Here is a 20,264-nt window from a genome sequence, read left to right on the forward strand (position 1 = left end):
CTACTTGAGAAGACAGAAGTTAGTACCGACACACTTTAATTTGTTCTTTTTACAGGTTCCAATATTCTGCTGGCCAGAATGGCAACTCGTAAAGCAAAACCAGATGGACAGTATCACTTAAAACCTGAAGAAGTGGATGATTTTATCAGAGGGCAACTTGTTACCAGTCTTCCAGGTACTCCTTTCTTTTAGAGAACATTTTGCCTCCTGGTACTAAAACTGTGTCAGCTACACATATGTGTTCTGGATCAAATAAGATTAGATGTTATTCCATTGTTTTGATCAAAAAAAAAGAAGATATACTGATTTCTAAAAATTTCTGACATTTCTGAAAAGAATCTGTTACCTTTTTGTGTCTTGGAGAAGCATCTTTTTCAGTGAAGAATTTTACAGATTCATACAGCGTGATCTATGGAAGAGGCTCAGAGTTTAGTTTGTTATGCAACCGTATATTCTTTACTAAAATTATTTAGATAAGTCATTTCAAGTGAGTGCTAGTTTGTTGTATCATAATGAATGTAATAAAATGAGTAACGTCAGGTACTTATTGCTGAGAGAAGCAGGTTGTTCTTAGAACTGAGAACTAGCCCAAGAGAGTACTCTTTCTAAAAAAGGAGTGTATGAAGTCAGGAGTTGGAAAAAATAGTGCAGATGCCATAATAAAACAGAGGGCATATGAAGGAAAAAAAGGAGAGAGAGGAGAGAGGAGTTTGTTTAATCTCTCCTGCATCTAAGAAACTCAGAGATATTTCAGAGAGCATAAGGACAGAAGGAAAATGAAGAAATAAAAGTTTGGCAGAGGAGAGTGTTACCAAACTAGAGAAGTGTTCCTGCTTGCAACTTAAGCTATATTAGAATGGGTGATAAATAGAGGGAAAGGTGGAAAACAAGGCTAGTGTGGGAATATTACCACTGTTATACATCCAGCTATAGACAGTTTTTGGTTCTGGTAGACTTGGAATACTCATTAGGCTTTTGTTACACAAGTAATTGCTTTTTTGGGGGGTAAGGATCTTTAGTCAATAGTATATTGCAACTGTGACAGAATGTGTTGATTTTTTAAAGAACAACAGGTTTCTCAAATTCCAGTTGGTTTTTACCTAGTTGTCTGAAGAAACGATTGTGACTATGACAATTTATAATTTCAAGTGTGACAGTACTAATAACTTCATGAACTGTTTGGCAGTTTTAGTCAAATCTTACTGAGAGGTGTAATTTCTAATGACATAGTGTTTCCACAAGTTTTGTGAAAAATGACCGCTTGACAGAGAAGAGTGGTCCAGATGAGTACATCCTTCGAGGAACAGGCAGGCAAAATAAACTGTTGTACATTTTGGCAGTTGTTCGCAGTCATCATATGTATAGGCAGAGTACATGTTTTCTGTCCTGCATTCCTTAGATAGGAGAGAGAAGGATATTTGAGTGAGAAGTGGAGCAATTGAGTGGGATGCCTGTGGACATAGAGAAGACCAGGGAGAAAGTGGAGGGGAAGAAAGAACCGTTTCTGGCCCACAGGTTTTTTACGGAGATTCTCCAAGGCATTGTGGGAGAGATGAGATGGCAGGGAACTGGATTTACTGTGCTGGGAGCATGGCAGGCAGTAAGGATATACGGACTACAGCTGTATGAAAACAGGCTTTATTATATTTTCTTTATTGTTCCAGAAAAATACTCTAAAGTGTTGTAGGCTAAACTGTTTCCTGGCATCTAACTCTGCGTTGTATTGTTAGTCAATACTTTAGTAGTATAATGTGACACAGGCATAGTGCAAAAAATGCTGAGTAAGCAGTCAGTTATGCTTTGTATGTTAATGATCAGCCTACATTTGTACACAGTTATTTAGTGTTAAATGTTCAAAATAGTATTTTCTCTGTTTAAGGAAAAAAAAATGGAAGGGAAACAAAAAATAGACAGTAATAGGCACTGAAATGGAAAAGTGGTAGGAAAGCATACGTGGACAGGTGCAGTTTACTAGAAATTTTCTTAATGTATCCCCTTCCATGGCCAAACATAATTCACAGCACAGCACCATTGCTCTTTGGCCTAACTTACAGGTGGTGTTTTTCTTCCAGAAAATTATTCATGTAGTACCATGCTTTGATGTATTTTAAAGTTTTCAGAATTGACTTGCATGTTCATAGTAAAAACTTTCTAATGTTTTCAATAAAGCTACCTAGACAAAGAAACAGATTATGAAAGCTAGAAGCTGATTACCTGGGGTTTCTAACTTTCACTGACTTTGCTAGTGTAAACTCAAAGGACTAATATTTTTCAGAAGTAACAGGCCTCCTCTCCAAAATTCAGAAACACACTTAAGTTTATCACACTCACATATGTGATGTTGCCATGGTTACCTACAATTTCCAGTGTTTGGTAATTCAGAGCACAAATGATACAGGTATGCTATCACTTCTACTTGAAATACTGTTTTTCTACCAAGGAAGCAGTGGAACAGTAGTCAAAATATTTGTTGGTTTTCTTTTAGATAAAATCACTTGTATATGATGGCAAAACATATTACATGTTGGACACTCTTTTTGGACTGAGTGTTGTGGTCTTCAGAGCTGTATACTCTGTAACAGGCACTACCTTGTCAAGAAGATTTACAAGCAGGAGTCATTCACATTTTACCCAGAAATAAAGAAATGCGCAGCAGTATGACATCTTAAACTAAATATATAAAACAGATTAAAGAAACACAGGTGAAGACAGCAAAAGTTTCCCTTTGAACCATGTTTTATTGAGTGGAATTTATCTTTTATGGTGTATATTTATTTATTTATTTGATATGACCTAGTGTAGGTTTAAAAAGACATTTTATTTTTTTCAAAACCTGACTGGCTTTGAATTGTGTAGTGTTAACAGAACTAATTGCTTTGTTGTTAGGAGTTGGCAGGACGATGGAATCTAAGCTGGCTTCTTTGGGAATTAAAACCTGTGGAGATTTGCAGTGTGCTTCAATGTCAAAACTGCAGAAAGAATTTGGTCCAAAAACAGGACAAATGCTCTACAGATTTTGTCGTGGTTTGGATGATCGACCTGTTCGTACAGAAAAAGAAAGAAAATCTGTTTCAGCAGAAATCAACTATGGAATAAGGTTTACTCAGGTAAATTTGAACTTACTTTCTTTTCTGCAGTGACTTCTGTGAGCTGTAGAAGAATCTTCTCATATTCTGATTATTTTCACTTACACTTTGATCTGTTAGAGCACCATCTTAGCCACCAAATAGAAATAAGGAAAATTAAGAAGTAGGAGACAAAACAATAAAATGGGAGAAGAGACTGCAAAAGTATTGGACTGAAAAGAAGCTTGCACAAAATTAGCTGGCTATTCTGCATTCGTTATGCAAGTCTGGTGCAGAAAAAGGGAACTGCAGTAGGTTTGTCAGCACCTAGCATTCTCTTTCATTTAAGTGCTGATTATTCAAAGATGCCAGTGCCTGAAACCATCACCAGCTACTCCAGTACAACACTTTTGTTAGACCTTTTACAAATATTGTAGGAGGGGAAGTGTTGTTGACAAAATTGTATTAAAAAATAACTCAGCTTGAAGCATTTATAGAAATGATAGAAAAGTCAGGTTGGGAGAGAGACCTCATGATACTGTGTAGTCCAGCCTTTTGCTCAAAGCAGGGGGAAGCTATGAGATCAGACCAGTTGCTCAGGACTTTATCCAATCTGGTGTTGGAAACCTCAAAGAATGGAGACTGCACAACTTCTCTGAGCAACATATTCCACTGCTTGACTTTCCTCATGGTGAAAAGATTTTCCTTATAAACCCTATGCTCTTCATCATCTAGGTGTATGCTTAAAGTTAGACTTGCAATTCTGTGTTGGGGTTTCTAAATACGTAGGTTTTTAAAAAACTTATTTCCAAAAGGGTAAGTATTTCCTACTTATTTCAGCATTAGGATAGGATTCTACCATCTCACCTAACTTCAGCAACCTACAATATAAAGAAAACACTTGAAGTTAAATAAGACAATTGCCTGTGAGTCAGCTTGCTCTTTTCACTTGTCATGAAAAGGAGTGGTTAGGTCAGGTTACTTAAAGAATTACCACCAGAGAGTTTTAAGTGCAACATGTTTAATAGGAATATGAGGAAATGCATCTACCCAAGATTCACTGGCAAGATTCATTCTGTTACTTATTACATGGAGTAAATGCACAAAGATAAATCGAGTTGAAACCAAGTCAATAGTAGAATTGGAAACAGTTTGTAAAGATCAAAGGTATAAAAGGGTAAAGGAGATCCTCCCATTGAGTCACAAGGTTTAGAGTAGACCCCCTTGCTTTCTAAACTCTCACAGAGTTTAGGTGCGGCTGGATCCAGCCTTAGTCTCAGGCTTGGTCAGCAGTTTTTGTCTGAAAGGGAAAGGTATAGAAAGTGGGGTAAAGAACAAGGGAGACCTTTCTGCTGAGTCACGAGGTTCAGAATAGACCCCCTTGCTTTCTAAACTCTCTCAGAGTTTAGGTGTGGCTGGATGTTTTCCTAGTCTCAGACTTGGACGACAGATTAGATCTAAAGGCAGGGAGGGAGGGAGAGAGACAGAAAGTTTATTCACAGTGCATAAGAGTTTAGCAGCAAATCAGTTTGTTTTAAATCACAAGATTACTTCAGGCTTGCAATATATATTACAGCAAAGCTAAATACCTACTAAAAGTTTGCCCTTGAGTTCATTGAAATACTCATATCGTTATGCCTTTTCATTCCTCGAAGGGCGAAGGGTTGAGCTTCAAGGAGCAGGGGTATCAGCCCAGGCCCCATCATTGACCTTCCACGATGGTCCCCCTCGTATCACAAACTGAGCGGTTTGCGAGCTCTGAGCAGCGTCCGGCTCAGAGGGAGATGCTGGTCGCAGCCTGTTGCGCTCCAGGAGAGCTCAAAAAGGTCTCACTTTAGCACTGCTGTTTATGAGGCTGTGAGATGACTGCCTTTAGTCATCAGCAAATTTCCATCCCAACCTCAACCTGTGTTGGTAATTTGCTGAAAAATTCCAGGAGCAATATATTATTCCACTTGGTTACCGCTCAGACTGTGATCCAGCAGGAGCATTCTGAGGCTGTCAGGGAATAACTCACCGTTTCCGTTCTTCTTCCCTGCTTTGACCAGTCACTGGGGAGTTCCAGCACAGGCAGTGCCATTCCCTGCCTCAGTTGAGTAGAGGAGGTACAGCCAAGAGGTGCTTAACTGCCCAACTCATTACTCAAGGCACCGAGGACTAGCTGGCAGCTGCCAAGGTTGTAGAGCAGCCTGAAGAAGGGAAAGTGCACCACCACATCTGTTTAGACGGTCTGGATTGCATTAACTGTTAATGATTAACCTTCAATATATGAAAACTAGGAATTATCTAAACATGTTGTTGTTTTTCCCTCTCAGCCTAAGGAAGCAGAAGCTTTCCTTCTGAGCCTCTCAGAAGAAATCCAACGTAGACTTGAAGCTGCTGGTATGAAGGGTAAACGATTGACTCTTAAAATTATGGTCAGAAAGGCTGGGGCACCAGTGGAGCCTGCAAAATATGGAGGTCATGGAATCTGTGATAACATTGCCAGGTAACTACACATGGAAAAAACAATGGTCAATAGTAGGTATAAGTACACTTCTGCAGGGAGCACCAAAACTTACAGGAAGACAGGATGGAAATTTTGAAGTGCTTGGTACCTCATTGTCTACGTATCAGACCTGCACCAAAATCAGAAGTAGAGTATTATTATCAAAAGTCTTTGGTCATCAACATGAAATGTAAATCCCCCAATGATAAAAAACACAGCCTATTGGGAGGAGAAAGAAGGAAGAGAGTAAGGTGTCTGAATGAGAAAGAAGAATTTTAACATTCATGTTTTGCGTTTGAGTTTTTTCAAAGAGAAAAATGGGGGGAAAAGACACTATATCAGAAGCTGAAAAGTTTTGGGCATAGAAGAAATAATGTGTGGGTTTCAGAGGAAGCAGGAATGGGAAAGAAGGAATCTGACTCCACACAAATGCATTCTTTCTGGTTTGAGGTTGTTTTCTTAAATGAATGTACTCATGTGTCTGTGGATGCTGCTTAAAAATTAAGGTGATGTAGCAGAATATTTTCAGTGAATGATTGTGACTGTTTCTCTTGGTAGGGAGATACGTTTTTTTATCTTTTTGACTTTAATAATCTGTAGTTTAAGGTCGCTCTTAATTGGTAATAGTGTCATGAAATACTAGCTAACAAAAGCATTTTGATCTTTTAAAGGGTTTGTCTTCAAACAATAATATATAGTTATGTCTATATTGTTGGCGTACATTTCTCCAGCTTGCGCAGTATTGGAGCTGTTTTCCTTTTGCAGCACCTGTAGAAGACATATTTACATCCTGCACTGTGACATGCATGCAGCAGCGTTTTTATTTCTTTCAGTAACTAGCAGAGTTGAAATGTTCTGCTGCTGCAATCTTGTTTCCTCTCCCTGAGCTCTGTGTAATGTTGGGTACTTTTTCTTGAGAGGCTTTCTGCTATTCCTTGATAGGTTCTTGGTCACATGCTGATTGTGACAGTTGGAGTCAATTCTCAAAGAAAATTGCCTTTGTACTTGTCAAGAAGGGTGTCTGATCCAGGACCGTTCTTCTTCAAGTCTAGAGTCCATGGGGCAATATTTGCAGAATTAGTTGCTGCAGAAGACTGAGAAGCCACTTTCAGTGCTGAAGATTGGAGCTGGCATCAGACACTTTGGTCTACAGTTGTCCATCTTAGTACAGACAAGTTTCTTTATGTCAAATCTGTCTTTCCTGTTGTTTTACCAGTAAGTCTGCAGAGAATTATTTTGGTCCTAGAAGAAAAAAGACAATGAAGATCCAAAGTGGAGCTAAGAAGGTTGAGTCACAAAATCTCGAAGTCAGAGACTGTGCCCCATGTTCCAGCTGTTGAAGAAGGCAATTTGTTCACGTCTCTTGACCTTCACAGTTACGCTTTTTCATATAGTCATAAGTTCCTCATCAGAAATGCCTTTGTTTTCTTGTGGATCATTATCAACATAACAAAGTCTCTTTCTGCTTGGTCTCACTGCAGCTCTGTTGGTCTCATTGAGATGCTGCCTGTGGTGGCTGCCCATGCCCGCGCGTCATGGGGTAACCCCGTTACTCAGCCTGGGTAGTGTCAGTTGATACATCACTGTCAAAGGAGTAGGTTCTTCACGTTCCTCAAGTAGTGCTGTTACTCTTACCGATTATATTAAATTTCTGATCCTTTTTTGTTTCCTGTTGTTCAACTGGACGATGTTGACTAAAGATTTTTTTAATGTCAGACATATTACATGCTTGCATACTGAAAACACAAGAATGAAATCTAGACAGAGAGCATCATGTTATATGCGGTTTCATACAAGATTGTCTCAGTACCTTCTAAATACATATTTATTCTTCAGGCAGACACTTCTGTATCAAAGCAGTTTTTCCTTAGGTGAAGGGACGATCCTGGCTTTAGTGCGAGGGTGCATTTGGCATCTTCAAAGACAGGTCTTTTCCACTTTTCCCTCCATCTAACAGATGAATCCCTCCTGAACTGAAGGATCATTTGCTCAGGATTTCTGGTAATGGAAGAGGTGGCGTTCTTTCAGTGGCTTGGAGCTCAACAGTAGGACTTGGATGCATAGGGTCTGTCTCGTACTTGGGAGCTTTGGCATACAGTTCAGCTGTATTTAAAACTGAAACTACAGGATTCACCTTTCACTATCAGAAGCTCATCACATTTTGGGATTGGTATATCAAGAAGAAAATCCATCAGTCTATACCTTTGTCTTCTGGCTATCCCGAATATTTTGAGCTGAAGGTTACTCTTAACAGCCTAATGACGTATTTTTTTTTAGGGTGAAGTGTGTGTTGAGATAGAGCTTTATTGGAGCTAGTGCCAGACTGCCTTCTCATGAACAGCTGAATGCTTTGGACCTCATTTCTGTGGTCAGGCATGCTAATGTGCATGTGCCCTGGAATTTGCCTAATTCATGAAGTCTTCATTAAGGTATGGTGAGGGGGCACCCAAGAATACGAAGTTGTTCATACACAGCTGAAGCGGTCCTAATGCCAGGGTCTCGTTTGGCAGTGTCTCTTGTTTCTGCTTCTGGCTTTACTAATGAACTCGGCAGCCCCCATCAATCCAAATAATGCTATTTGATGATGTAAATGCTGTATTCCTGTCTGTTAGAGTATTTCTCTTCAGCCCAGTGAAAGGCGCTTTAGCAGCAGCAGGGTAACCTCTGGAAGCTGAATCCAGGCAAATGGATTAGAATCTCAGGGTGTGTTCCCTCAGGTGTGCTTTCCCTACGTACAGCCTAGTTCCAACATTTACTGGAGTTTAAAGTGACTGGTTTCTCTCTTCAGTGAAAGATTTTCTCTGTAGCTATAGCTCATGACCTTGTCCCCTCACCTCACAGGTGAATGAGTTGCTATGCTTTCTTATCCCACAGGCCAAGATCCTCTACAATGGTAACTGTAGTCCTGCAAAGGATTCAGGCTTACAGACACGCTCAAAATCGAATTCAACTTCTGAGATATTAATGGTATTTTTACTGCGCCATTGATATCAGGTCCTGGTAGTACAGCATAGACCTTTGTAAAATACTCTTCTGTGTGTGTACTTATAGACCTGTCATGCATTTCTCCCTAGTATTTTGCATAGTTGCATCATAATGGTGATATTGATGTCTTTTTTTCTTAAAAACGCTGACAGTGAGGCTCAGGGAGGTCTTCATATCACTCCCAGCAGGAAAGTTTTCCGTTTTCATATTAGCAGAACCAGACCTTTCTGGAGATAACTTGGCTGTTCATGGTGGTTTCTGACAGATTCAAAAGTAGAGTTAAAAAGGAGATGCCATCAAAGCGTTTACTAAGTTGCCGGGATGGCACGCTGTCAGAACACCAAGGTGAACGTCAATGGAGCCCACTCTGTCAGAGTTGAAACTGCATCGGTTTCCTCAGTGAGAAGACTTCACATCACTTCCATGTGTTTGATTAGCCACCTGGAATTCTGTCCTTGTCTGTCTCAAGTGTTAGGCCATTAGAGAGTCCAGAACTACCAAGCACTGCCCTGCCAAGGTCTCTGGTGGCAATTTGTAAAACTTGCGACCGGGTAATTTTGTGGGAGTTGTTGCAGAAAATTGCCCACGTGTAAGGTGTATTTGGAATGTTGTTTTAAAGTTACATACCGTTAATCCAAGTTCTTTGTTACTTGTAATCCACGTGCACATGCCTACATCTGCTTAACTCTCAGAGTTCCATCTGAAAGTCTTGCTTTAGACATTGGACAATTGACAACTGAAATAATACTGAGCAAACTCTTTATGAACCAAGCTTGAGTGAAGGATAGTGCATGAGTGCATTTCTGTGAATACTGTAAAGTGAAGCATTTTTGTCTGGCTTCAGTAGATAGCATGTATGTAAGTATATAGTATATTTGACAATTTAATGTGTGGACCACACACTGAGAGTGTTCAATTTGTAAGTAATCCTTTTCGCTGTAGAACATGCTTAGCTGTAATTACCTTTAAAAAGAAACCACAGAACAAAAAAACAGTGTTCAGGTTTTGTATGCCAGGAAATTAGATCTGTCTTTCTTTGAGGTTCTCTCTGCAATAAACACAGAATTGTTGTCTTGAGGATTTGTGAAACAGTTTCCTTTTTTATCCATGCTTTTTTATTCTTTGTAGGACTGTGACTTTAGACCATGCAACAGACAGCGCAAAAGTAATTGGGAAAGAAACTCTAAACATGTTTCACACAATGAAACTGAACATATCAGATATGCGAGGGGTGAGTTAATGGGAAAACTGAAGTTTATTCTCTTTATCAACCTTCTTTTTTGTCTTTAATAAATTTTCAGTTCCCCAGGGTACAAGATAACCAAACCTAAGCAAAAGTGTAGCTAATACAAAGTTTGTGTAAATTAGGCTATGGAATCATATTATGTTTTGTGTATTTACCTTTGAAAAACATGGTTACAAAGCCGTAAATGTAAAACCAGAAAATTTTACTGGATTAATTCATGATTTAAAACAGCCTGAGGTAACAAAGTTAAACTGCATCTTCTACAATTCTGTTAGCACATGCACATTTTATTTTGTTTTAGAATTTTCTGTAAACTTTTGCAGTTATTAGTAAAGTAGCTAACACAATTACTGCCTGTAATGCCAATCAAAAGGTAGACATCAGAGGAGTTTTTGCTCTAGATTGCAAGTCTTAAAGCCAGAAAACTTAGCAACCCATGGTTTGGCCTTTGAAGGTAAATTGCTGGGTCTTTGAATCATGGTTTAGTTTAGAACATTCTTGCTTATCTCAGTGGTTTTGTCATAGCAATGTGAACCCATGATAAGACTATTTTGACATAAGCTCTTTCTTACAGCAGCACACAGAGGCTTTCTAAAACGAACCTGCATGTATTGGTCATCTAGATGTAGAAGTACAGTTTTGATTCAGTGTTGCCCTGCAAAGTCAGCTCCATGGCTTGTGTTTCTCCTCGGAGTTGAGGAAATACTTATCATCCTCTCCATGTCTTCTAGTCTCTTGTCTGTCTCCTTTGCTGTCTTTCCTGGCTTCTTACATTGTTCTATTTCCCTTGATTTCTTTATCCCTGGTTTTAGAGGATTCTTCTTTAAAGTTAGTATCCCATGGGTGTTGCGTACGTTGTTTTGCAAAACAAAGTACTACTTCTGACCAGGTGGCTCTGTTCAGTCCTGGAGGGGCCATTCAGTTCTAGATTATGTAATAAAGTGCAGATACATCCAAGGTCCCTCAGTGGTATTCCTTTCAACAGACTTCAGACACCTCCCATTTATATGTCTGTATTGTAGCTAGTCCCCTTAAGCTTTGCTTATACATGAGGTGCGTCATGCTTTGAAGTGTCCTTTTCATCTCAGAATCTAGAAAAGGTCCTAAAGTGATACCTTTAGCTGTTCATGCCTACCCTTGGGCAGATGAATCCACTCATTTGTTCCGTAGACTTCATACAACACTTTAACTCAAATGCTTGTCCTAAAAGGCAAAAAAAAATTAAACGAGACAAAGTTGTTGGCACAGCAAGTATAGTATGCCGAAGGCTGCTTTTAAGTTCTAGAACTCAAATATTCTAGAAATGTTTCAAAACAAAAAGATAAAAGTGCAAAGAAAAGCTTTGTACAGTGATGTTTTAATATCCCATTAATTGCAACTAAAAACTGTTAACAAACAAAATCCTTGCTATGTAATTAATGGAAGACCACCTGGTGAAAATACATACATGAGCTCCTTCATGCTTTCTGAGTTGTATATACAAATTTTTTTAAGTGTTGGGTTTTTTCTTAATATTAATGGAGAATTAACAGTAAACTTGCACAATTTACGAATACATTCTTAGTTGGACACAGTTTTTGAACCCCTGTTGATTTAGTATTTAAAAGTTAATGAAAAGCGAGGGTATCTTTCAAAATGAGGAACACCTCATCTGATAAAGATAACTTTCACCAAAGTAAATTTCATCCATTGAGACTTTGCAAGGACCATGTCTAGAAGTGCAACAATGTTATTTTTCCCATTTTTAGACTGAGGTCACGGATTTAGTATAGATTGTCCTCATGAAGAACATTCCTTTCTTGTAAAAGTAACCAGATTTAATACTAATCATTTCCTGGTCAGTGCTTCTGCATTTGTTAGTGTCTAAGAAATCTGATAATAAACACAACGCTTTTCTATATCAGAAAAGTTAGATGGTATTATCTTTTTGATTTCTTATTTGTTGGATTGTGGTGGGTAATTCTGGGATTTGTTTGGGATGGTTTTAGTGGCTATTTATGTGTATTTCAACATACTTTTATTCGTTCTTTCCCCCACCCACAACAGGCAGCCAATTTCAGAGAAGGCAGTGCTAATATGAAAGACTTACAGATACTTATTTTTTAAAAAAAATACTTTATTTTTTAAACTTAATAAAATGAATGTATTCATGTTTTGGATTTAGGTTGGAATTCAGGTGCAGCAGTTAGTTCCCATCAGTAAAACTACTTCCACTCGCTCAGCAGTACAGTCTGGACACTTACCTGGTGGATCGCATTCAGTTATTGACCTTTTCCATGTTCAGAAAACAAAAAAGTGCTCGGAGGAAGAACATAAGGAAGGTCAGTAAGCTGTGTACTTTGCATGTGTGATATTGATGAGTTCTGAACGGCTCCAACATAGATTCCTTTTGGAATACTTAGTACTATACTGATACAAATTATTTAATGTAAAGAGCAGGTTTTGCTGCTTCAAATGAAAAATGCTACAAAAAAACCTTTGTATAGGATTGTTCGAATCTTTTAAAAAAGTTAATAGTAACAAAGGATACTTTGAAATAGAAAATGTTATAATTATGCTATATATTGAGTAAACTAGTAAAGAACACTGGAAATTGGCTTCACTGTATCTTGAATCTTCATAGTATTTTTAGCTATTTGAGGATCATTCTCTATTTTCTTTTCATGTGTATAGTATTTGTGGCTGCTATGGACCTTGAAATATCTTCTGATTCAAGAACTTGCACTTTTCTTCCATCTCGTGGTACCCATCTCACATCTGGTCTCAATTCTAATGTTAACAACACTGAGTCTGCGCTCAAATGGAATGGCGTGCATCCTCCTATCAGCGTAAAATCCAGGCTTAATTTGAGTATTGAGGTTCCATCTGCTTCCCAGGTAAAACCTGAGAATATAAAATTGTAATAACTTGGGATTGTTTGTCTTATTTGGATAGAGCAAAAAAAGTTACATTATACTTTTTAAAAATAAAAAGAGCTGTAGCAGAGTACAATGCACAGTAAGAAACTGTTATTGATGGAAAACTACTTTGCCTTAATAAAAGCGTTTTTTAAAATCAGTCATTTATAGGATAACTCCAAAAAGTTTGTATTTATTCAAAGAAAAGAAATAGAATTTTCAGTATCTTTTTCCCTTCCAATCACTTACCAAAGGATTGCAATGGATCAGGAATGGAAAAGATGCCAGGGATGAAATATTAAAAATCGTTACCTTCCACCTTTCACAACCAAAGCTCAGAGTCTAATTATAAAAAATGTGCAATAGACTCTAGGAAAACTTCCATCAGAGAAATTTGACACATTCTATAGTTAATGTTGTGTTTATATGATTATGATAGGATGCAGACTTACAAATTCCCTTTTCTTGTGTTAGCTCTTAAAAATTATTTTGATTAGCTTAATCACTGATGACTTGCTCAAGAAGAATTTTGACAAGTACTTTATTTAATTTTCATGGAGACAGAATTTTTAAATGTCTTCCATTCCTCTTTGTGGCAGCAATATTCTTTGCCACAGATGCAAATAAATGATAATCAGGTAGTCTTCTCCACATAGTTTCTTGAAGTCATGTATTCTATACCAGTCTTTAAATTACACTATAAATCTCTCTTCAGGCTTGAGTCAGCGAGAAGGAACTGAACAGCAACTAGTCTTACACTCCCTCATACACTTTTACAATGACTGCTCCAGGTTTCTGCCTAAAAGGATGTCAAACTTGTATTTAGAATTTTTCATCTTCCTGTGTGTTTTAAAATTTTCTTCAAACAATAGTGAATGCATACTTAATATTTGTACAGGATATCACCTTTTAGATGAGAGGAGAGCAATCTTTATTTAAGCAAAATATTTCTGCAGGGTTTGGGTTTTTTTCTGCATGCTTTAACAAAGGAAGAGCCTCCTCCTTTCCATCCCACATGTTACTCAAGCAGACATCTGTTAGAAGGGTCTGCTATAAGCAAACTACATTGAATTTTGTAGGTATTTTAGGTATAAACAGATTTACATGTTTTTCTGTAAAATTCTGTAATTTTAATTTCTGTACTTTAAATCTGTAAAAGCATTTGTTGATATTCCATTAATGGCTTTCCCAAATATTTATACATTTTTAGAAGCAAATTATGATTTTCACAGCTAGCTCAGGATCTCAAAGCCACGTAACAATATGAAGCTCTATACACTCAGATTCTGCTATAGGAGCAGTGTGTATGAGCAAGTAAAAAATGCACTAGCTGTGCAGTAGAAGTCGTAAAGCTTTGGTGGCTCTGTGGCACAATATGCTCATCTTTCCTTCTACTGTATATTATATATGGAATATAATACGGAATTCGGTACAGGAAAGGAGTGGCGAGAGTTGGTCCCGTATTGCTATTCTTGTGCTAGAAAAGCAACAAGATACTTTACACCCAGGATTTCCAGAAAAGGTTTGTAGAGGTATATATGTAGCAAATTTGAAATGAGTGAACATGAAAAGAATGTGGAAGAATAACTGAAAGATTAATAATGCAGACAGCTTTCACCAAATGTTCTCAGTTACCATAAGCTGAGTAGCTTTTCACAGATATTTGTAGTTCCTCTCTGTAAATCCAGAATCTGGTCATCAACTCCAAATTTTCTTCTTGGAGGTAAAAGATAAAGTTTTCTAACACTGCTGTGGAGTCTCATTTAGCAGAAGTTAGAGGCAAACATTGACATTTATCTACACAGTTTTACTCAATTTTACTTGTGAAAAAAATGATGCTGTACATCTGTTTGTCAGTTATATTCATTCTGTCACTTGTGCAGCCATCGTTGTATACAGCAACTTTTAGGCACTGAGGGGTCATTTCAGTTGTTTTAAGCCAATAATTGATGGTAAGTAGCAATTACAGCAAGCAAAAATTTGAACCTAAAGCTTATTTCATTATCAAAATTTATGACAAGAGTCTGACAGTATGCAAACATACGTAATACCATCAAAGTAAATTAGTAACATGTATCCTAGAACTATATAAAGAAAGAATTAATTGCTTATGGCTTTGTACTAGACACTGATTTAGTATTCATATCAACATGTTGCCTATGTAATTTGAACTCAGAATTTGGGTTTCCTTATCACTAAGTAGCTGTAGAGGAGACCTCATATATGGTTTGTGATGAGAACACTGAACATTGTGAAAAGGTAAAACTGAGCATTCATATTTACTGAACTACTTAAATCTGAAAAGATATTTTTACATTTTGCTGCTGCAGAGTGTAACTGTCAGGTTCCTAAGTACGTTTGCATACACAGATTAAACTGATTTTTTTTATAAAATTCAAGGACTGTAGAACTAATTTTTGACTAAAACTAAGCCTGTTATCTATTCCTTAGAAAAATCTAAAAGCTTTTATGTATTTGTAGCTAGATAAGTCTGTGCTAGAAGCTCTGCCACCTGACCTCCGAGAACAAGTAGAGCAAATATGCACCATTCAGCAAGGAGAGAGTTATGGAGATAGCAAAAAAGAGCCAATAAATGGATGTAACTCGGCACTTCTGTCACAACCAGTTGGAACAGTGCTTTTACAAATACCGGAGCTCCAAGAACCAAATACCAATATGGGAATTAATGTAATAGCCTTGCCAGCTTTGTCACAGGTAGGATGTTCACAGGGTATCAATAAACATCAACTTTACACCTATAGGAAGAGTTAACAGCTTTTTCTTGAGACAGCATTCACTAGAATCTGTGACTTTCCAAAATCATTTATGGTCCTTTAATATCTTTAAGAATTCTGCATTCAAATGTTTCTTGATCTATCACATACATAGTATGATAATATTTATTAAAGCTTTATAGTCATAAGTATGCCTATGTTTTTGCTGTTGTTTAATGTAAAACCTCCTCGTTTACACTTTGCTTTGCAATCCAGTGTGTAAATAGTCTTTTTTCTGCATTGCAGCTCAGTTATACTGCACCATAAGTCTGAAGCAGTCCTAAAATCTGCTTAGCTTAGTCACAGGAGACTCACTCTAGTTAGGTGGATGTTTTGATGGTGTAAAGCCAACCTCTTCTAGCTTCGGTAGATGTGATTGTTTATATCACGTTCCTGGGACAAAGGCAGGCGCAGCTAAAGATTGTGGATATCTTCCTGATTTTTGAATGTGGTCATATACAGCATGTCCAGGATGAGGAAAGTGCAAAGTTGTTTCTCAGAATAGGGGTCTGAAGGGGGAGCAGATAGCAGTAATGATGCTCGTAATAATAATCCACCCTTCAATCCAAGATGGTGCTGAACAAATAGAGGGTAAGAATAATAAAAAATCAAAGATTGGGTTACCCAGAGATATATCATCTTGCATATGCATCACTTAAAATAGAGCAGTATTTTTATTTTTGCTGTGCCATTGCTCCATTGCTGTTCTCAAATGAAGTGATACCATATCAGCTTTCAGTGGTATTTGTTGCTGTTTCTAAGATATGCTGCTTAGCTGACAAAGAATCCAGAGAAAATTACATAGAAATTCTTGACCTGTTTTCAGTAAAAAGTAGTTAATGTGTAATGGTTATTTAGAAGATGTGTAGTCTATTCTACTACTAAAATTTCTTTGATTCAAGTTCATTGGTTCAAAAAGAGTTGTGTCAGTTTTTATCCCTGTGCAGATGGTATACGAACTCTCCACACCCCAGCTGTTTTAAATTATGTAGTTACATTCATTCATAGGCAAGACTTTATCTTGGACTTACGTATTAAATTATGCTGTGCTTTAAAGTACACCCCTCCTCTACCACTCAGTGCTCTCTTTTTCAGGGTAAATTTTAACTGCATGTGGCTTTCTATAAAAATTGCATTTGGTTTGTTTTGTGTTTTATCTGTCTGTTAATTAGGTAGTTGAGAATTGATTCTTGGTTTTTTTATAACAGCATTACTTCTTGAAATTGCCATAGAAATACCTAATTTGCACACTCAAATGCACCGGTTTTCCTGTCTCTATCTCCTAATGCATTTTGTGACTCTCTTACCTGATCCAAAAATGTCAGCTTAGCAGAGCAGCCTTTTTGTTTGAAGATGTAGTTCAAGAAGAATTAGCTATTTCCTATTTATTTGTCAGGGTTATCCATATAACTATTCTGGAATGCCTTATTCTTGTACTCCACATTTTCTCCTGAAAACCATTCAGCTTTCTTTACTGGTAAAAAGAGAACTACGATTTACAATTTTAATTCTCTGAGTTAGGTCCAAGTTTAATACCTAGAATACTATGGTTAAATTAGCTTTCTTAGGCTTGGTGAAAAAAATATTAAACCCAGTTCATTAATCTGGGAAGACTTTTTTTCTGTGTTAAAATCATACATGAACTTAATTCAAAAATAACATCTTTGTCTAAATATAGTTTGATACAATTGTTGGTATTGTTAAAGTTTTTGCAGGAGTGTATATTGTATGAGTATATACAAACATTTAAGATTACTTTCTTTCAAATGATACAGTGGACTGAGCAGTAATGGGTTTCAGGTATAGAAATACTGCAAACCACTCCAAATTGAGTACTTTAGCCACATCAACTCAGCAAATGTAAATGATGCCCTGCCATCTTTTTATAGTTTAATTAGGTTTGGTTTTCAACCTTTCATTCCTTTTGTCTGAACTGTTTTTATGACCAGGTGCCAAGTTAATTGGCTGATAGTGATTTATTAATTAGAAAACGTGGAAAATGTCCTTTGTTGGGTAAGGTTCTCCCATAAAAAGAATCCAGATAGGTTGTATTCATTTCCATTAGCTGCTGAAGTAATCTTAAAATTTAGAAGAGCTGTTTATCTGTAGCAGCTGAATCCTGTAAAAGCATGGGAGGCAAGAAGTAAAGATGCTTAGAAGTGAAGGACATTTGTAGTAGTGGCATTAATTACTGGTAGCAAATTTGCCCCTCGTCCTCACATTGTCTCGACATGGTATAGATTCCTTGTAAGCAAATTTATACAGCACATCAAAAACACTGATAGCTGTATGCTGAGGTAGTACATTAATTTATAAAATCAAGTTTCTCGATAATGTGAATGTGCTCCAGCTCTGCGAAAGCTATGTTAGGACACTATGGCTGTACAGTAAATTACCCAAAAGTCCAATTATTAGTGCAGAATTCATATGAATTTGACTGATGGCTCTTCTAACAGAATTTTTGCATGTTATGCTTTCAGAGGGCAATGATAGGGGGAATAACGAAACCACATCCAGTTCCCTGTAATGCATTATTTCTGCAGGAATTACTAAGTTGTGTACACAGAAACCTGTTAATTCAGGGCCTCCCAAATTCCTGACTCCTGAATGCTTAACCAGAGAACAGTAACCTTTTATAAATAGTTTTATTAAATAAAATTTATATTTAAAAAATAACTTGAGCCTCTGGGCTTAATTGGCTACGTTCCACTACGATGCTTTGTTCTGCGCCACATATGCAGTAATTGAGGTGGTCAGAGTTGTTCCCATTTCCTCCCTTAATTAGTGCCTATTTTGTGTGGTGAAAAATTTGTGACAGCACATGGAGTTTTAAAAATGGAAAAAATGTGCTAAATTGATGAATTTTACCTGTGGGTAACATGTTCGTGTTTATTATCTACATAATTTAGACATCATATGTGTGAATAGCACAGCCTACCTTCCTGACGTAACATACGTATTTTGGTTTAAAAAAAAGATCAAATCTCTGTTGAAAACAAAAGGTAACTTTTAATATATATGCATACGGACATATAATACAGTATCTCAGATAGTGGAGAAACTGTATTGTGCCCTTAGAATAGTAATAGTAGTTTTGAATAATTTTTTTGTTGTTTGTGCACATCTCTGAATTTTACCACTGAAATGGAAGGGCACTCTCCCACTGGGCAGTTTTAATCCTCGTAAGTGATAGGTTTGCTTTTTTGAATTAGATTTTGCAGATTATGAGCTGAAAACACTATCCAATAATACTGGGAAACTCAGAATACAAGACTAGTGGGTCACTAATTTGCTACTTCAAGACACAGTGAGGGAAGAGAACTGGGTGAAACACGAAATTTTATTTTGGCCAGATGAGTGTTTATGGCAAAAGACAACAAATTATTTCCTGTCTAGAATTCCAGCCCGTAGGACAGTTGGAAAGGATTGCGTTCTTATCAGTTGAACAAGGGGTGGACAACGGGGGGAGAAAGAAAAGCAACCCTTTTGCGCTGGTTCAAAATGTGAGGTAGCTGGACTTGCATTTCCTCTCCTTAAAGAAGCGAGACTATTTCCAAGGATATTTTGTTTGAGGAGAGTAGCAGCTTCCAGGAAATAGAAGTGTCAAAAGAAAAGGAGGAACAAAAGTCTGATTGTCACAGTGTTTGTGTCTGGAAATCTGAGGAGACCATTCGCCGAGTTAAGATTAATTGTGCTGTTAAGATAGCTGCACTGTGTATCAGTAGGTGAATAAAGTTGATTAGTGTATTATAGGCCCATAAATAGTAATTTTATAAAATAATAAATGTAGAGTAATATTAGATGGCAAACTTTATGTTTTTTACAAAAAAAGCACATGAAGAAAGTGTAAAACATTTTACAGTGTTTCAGTTGCATCTCATTTATTTTGCTTGGCATAAAATGTAAATACCTTTCTCATGTGTGTGATCTGGAGGAGAGCAAGTGGTGTTGCTTACTGGTAAAATAATCAAATTAATCTTTTGTTACTGTTCAGGTGGACCCTGAGGTTTTTGCTGCCCTACCTGCTGAGTTGCAAGCAGAGCTGAAAGATGCATATGATCAAAGGCAAAAGCAATCAGAGCAGCAACCTGCTAACACTCTTGGTGAGTATATATAGTTGTGCAGTAGTTCTGTATAGGAGTTGCTTAGTGTTCAAAAGGAGTTATGCAGCCCTAAACAACAAACTGGAAAATACAACTAAAGCTTCTATGAAGGTGCTGTGTTAAATCAAATTTCTGTGTTTTTGACAGACTGTCGGTTACAACCAGCTGTGGTCTCATTTTGCAGACAGATGCCTAGCTTTGCTTAAATGGGTAATTAATTCAATTCATGGGGACTGTGGCACTAAACTTACCCATGTCCATATGTTTGCAGAATGGAATCTAAACTTGATATGTCTTGTAATTTAAAGCATCGCATCTTCAGTACCTAAGTTATGTTCAGATAGCATTCTCATGGTTCCCTGAAACCCGTACCAGTGCTATGGGTTTTAGGCAACTCGAGACATGATCCATCTCTCCATGTGTCTGATAGTCAGATGGTTTTACTCTGAGCTGATCACCCAGGTCTCCTTTATATAATTAGTAGAAAGAAGTAAGATAAATTCCTTGTGAACATGCCTTCTCATAAAATAGGTTGGAAATATCATTTGGTTCATTGCCAGTTAAATACAGTGTTGTTATAATCAAACGTTGATTTCATGGCCAGTGGGCTAATGCAGATACGTTAGTATGATGGAATGAGAGCAGTGTCCTTAGTGAAATATTACAAAAAGTAGGGCTTTTCACTGCTGGATTTCCTGATAACCGC

The 20,264-nt window shown here is 37.3% G+C and overlaps 1 protein-coding gene across 5 annotated transcripts in view; it reads left to right on the plus strand.

Annotated features, from left to right (window-relative positions):
- Positions 1-20,264, plus strand: part of REV1 (REV1 DNA directed polymerase) — a 62,780-nt gene that overhangs the window by 38,875 nt on the left and 3,641 nt on the right. For all 5 annotated transcript variants that reach the window (XM_055702153.1, XM_055702154.1, XM_027813393.2 and 2 more), the window contains 8 exons: positions 56-175; positions 2,887-3,107; positions 5,381-5,553; positions 9,667-9,769; positions 11,949-12,105; positions 12,458-12,660; positions 15,163-15,396; positions 19,450-19,558. In XM_055702153.1, coding sequence (XP_055558128.1) covers positions 56-175; positions 2,887-3,107; positions 5,381-5,553; positions 9,667-9,769; positions 11,949-12,105; positions 12,458-12,660; positions 15,163-15,396; positions 19,450-19,558 — 1,320 coding nt within the window. The remainder of the gene's footprint in view (positions 1-55; positions 176-2,886; positions 3,108-5,380; positions 5,554-9,666; positions 9,770-11,948; positions 12,106-12,457; positions 12,661-15,162; positions 15,397-19,449; positions 19,559-20,264) is intronic.

This window comes from Falco cherrug, chromosome 2 (assembly GCF_023634085.1).
Source record: "Falco cherrug isolate bFalChe1 chromosome 2, bFalChe1.pri, whole genome shotgun sequence".
Taxonomy (NCBI): Eukaryota; Metazoa; Chordata; class Aves; order Falconiformes; family Falconidae; genus Falco; species Falco cherrug.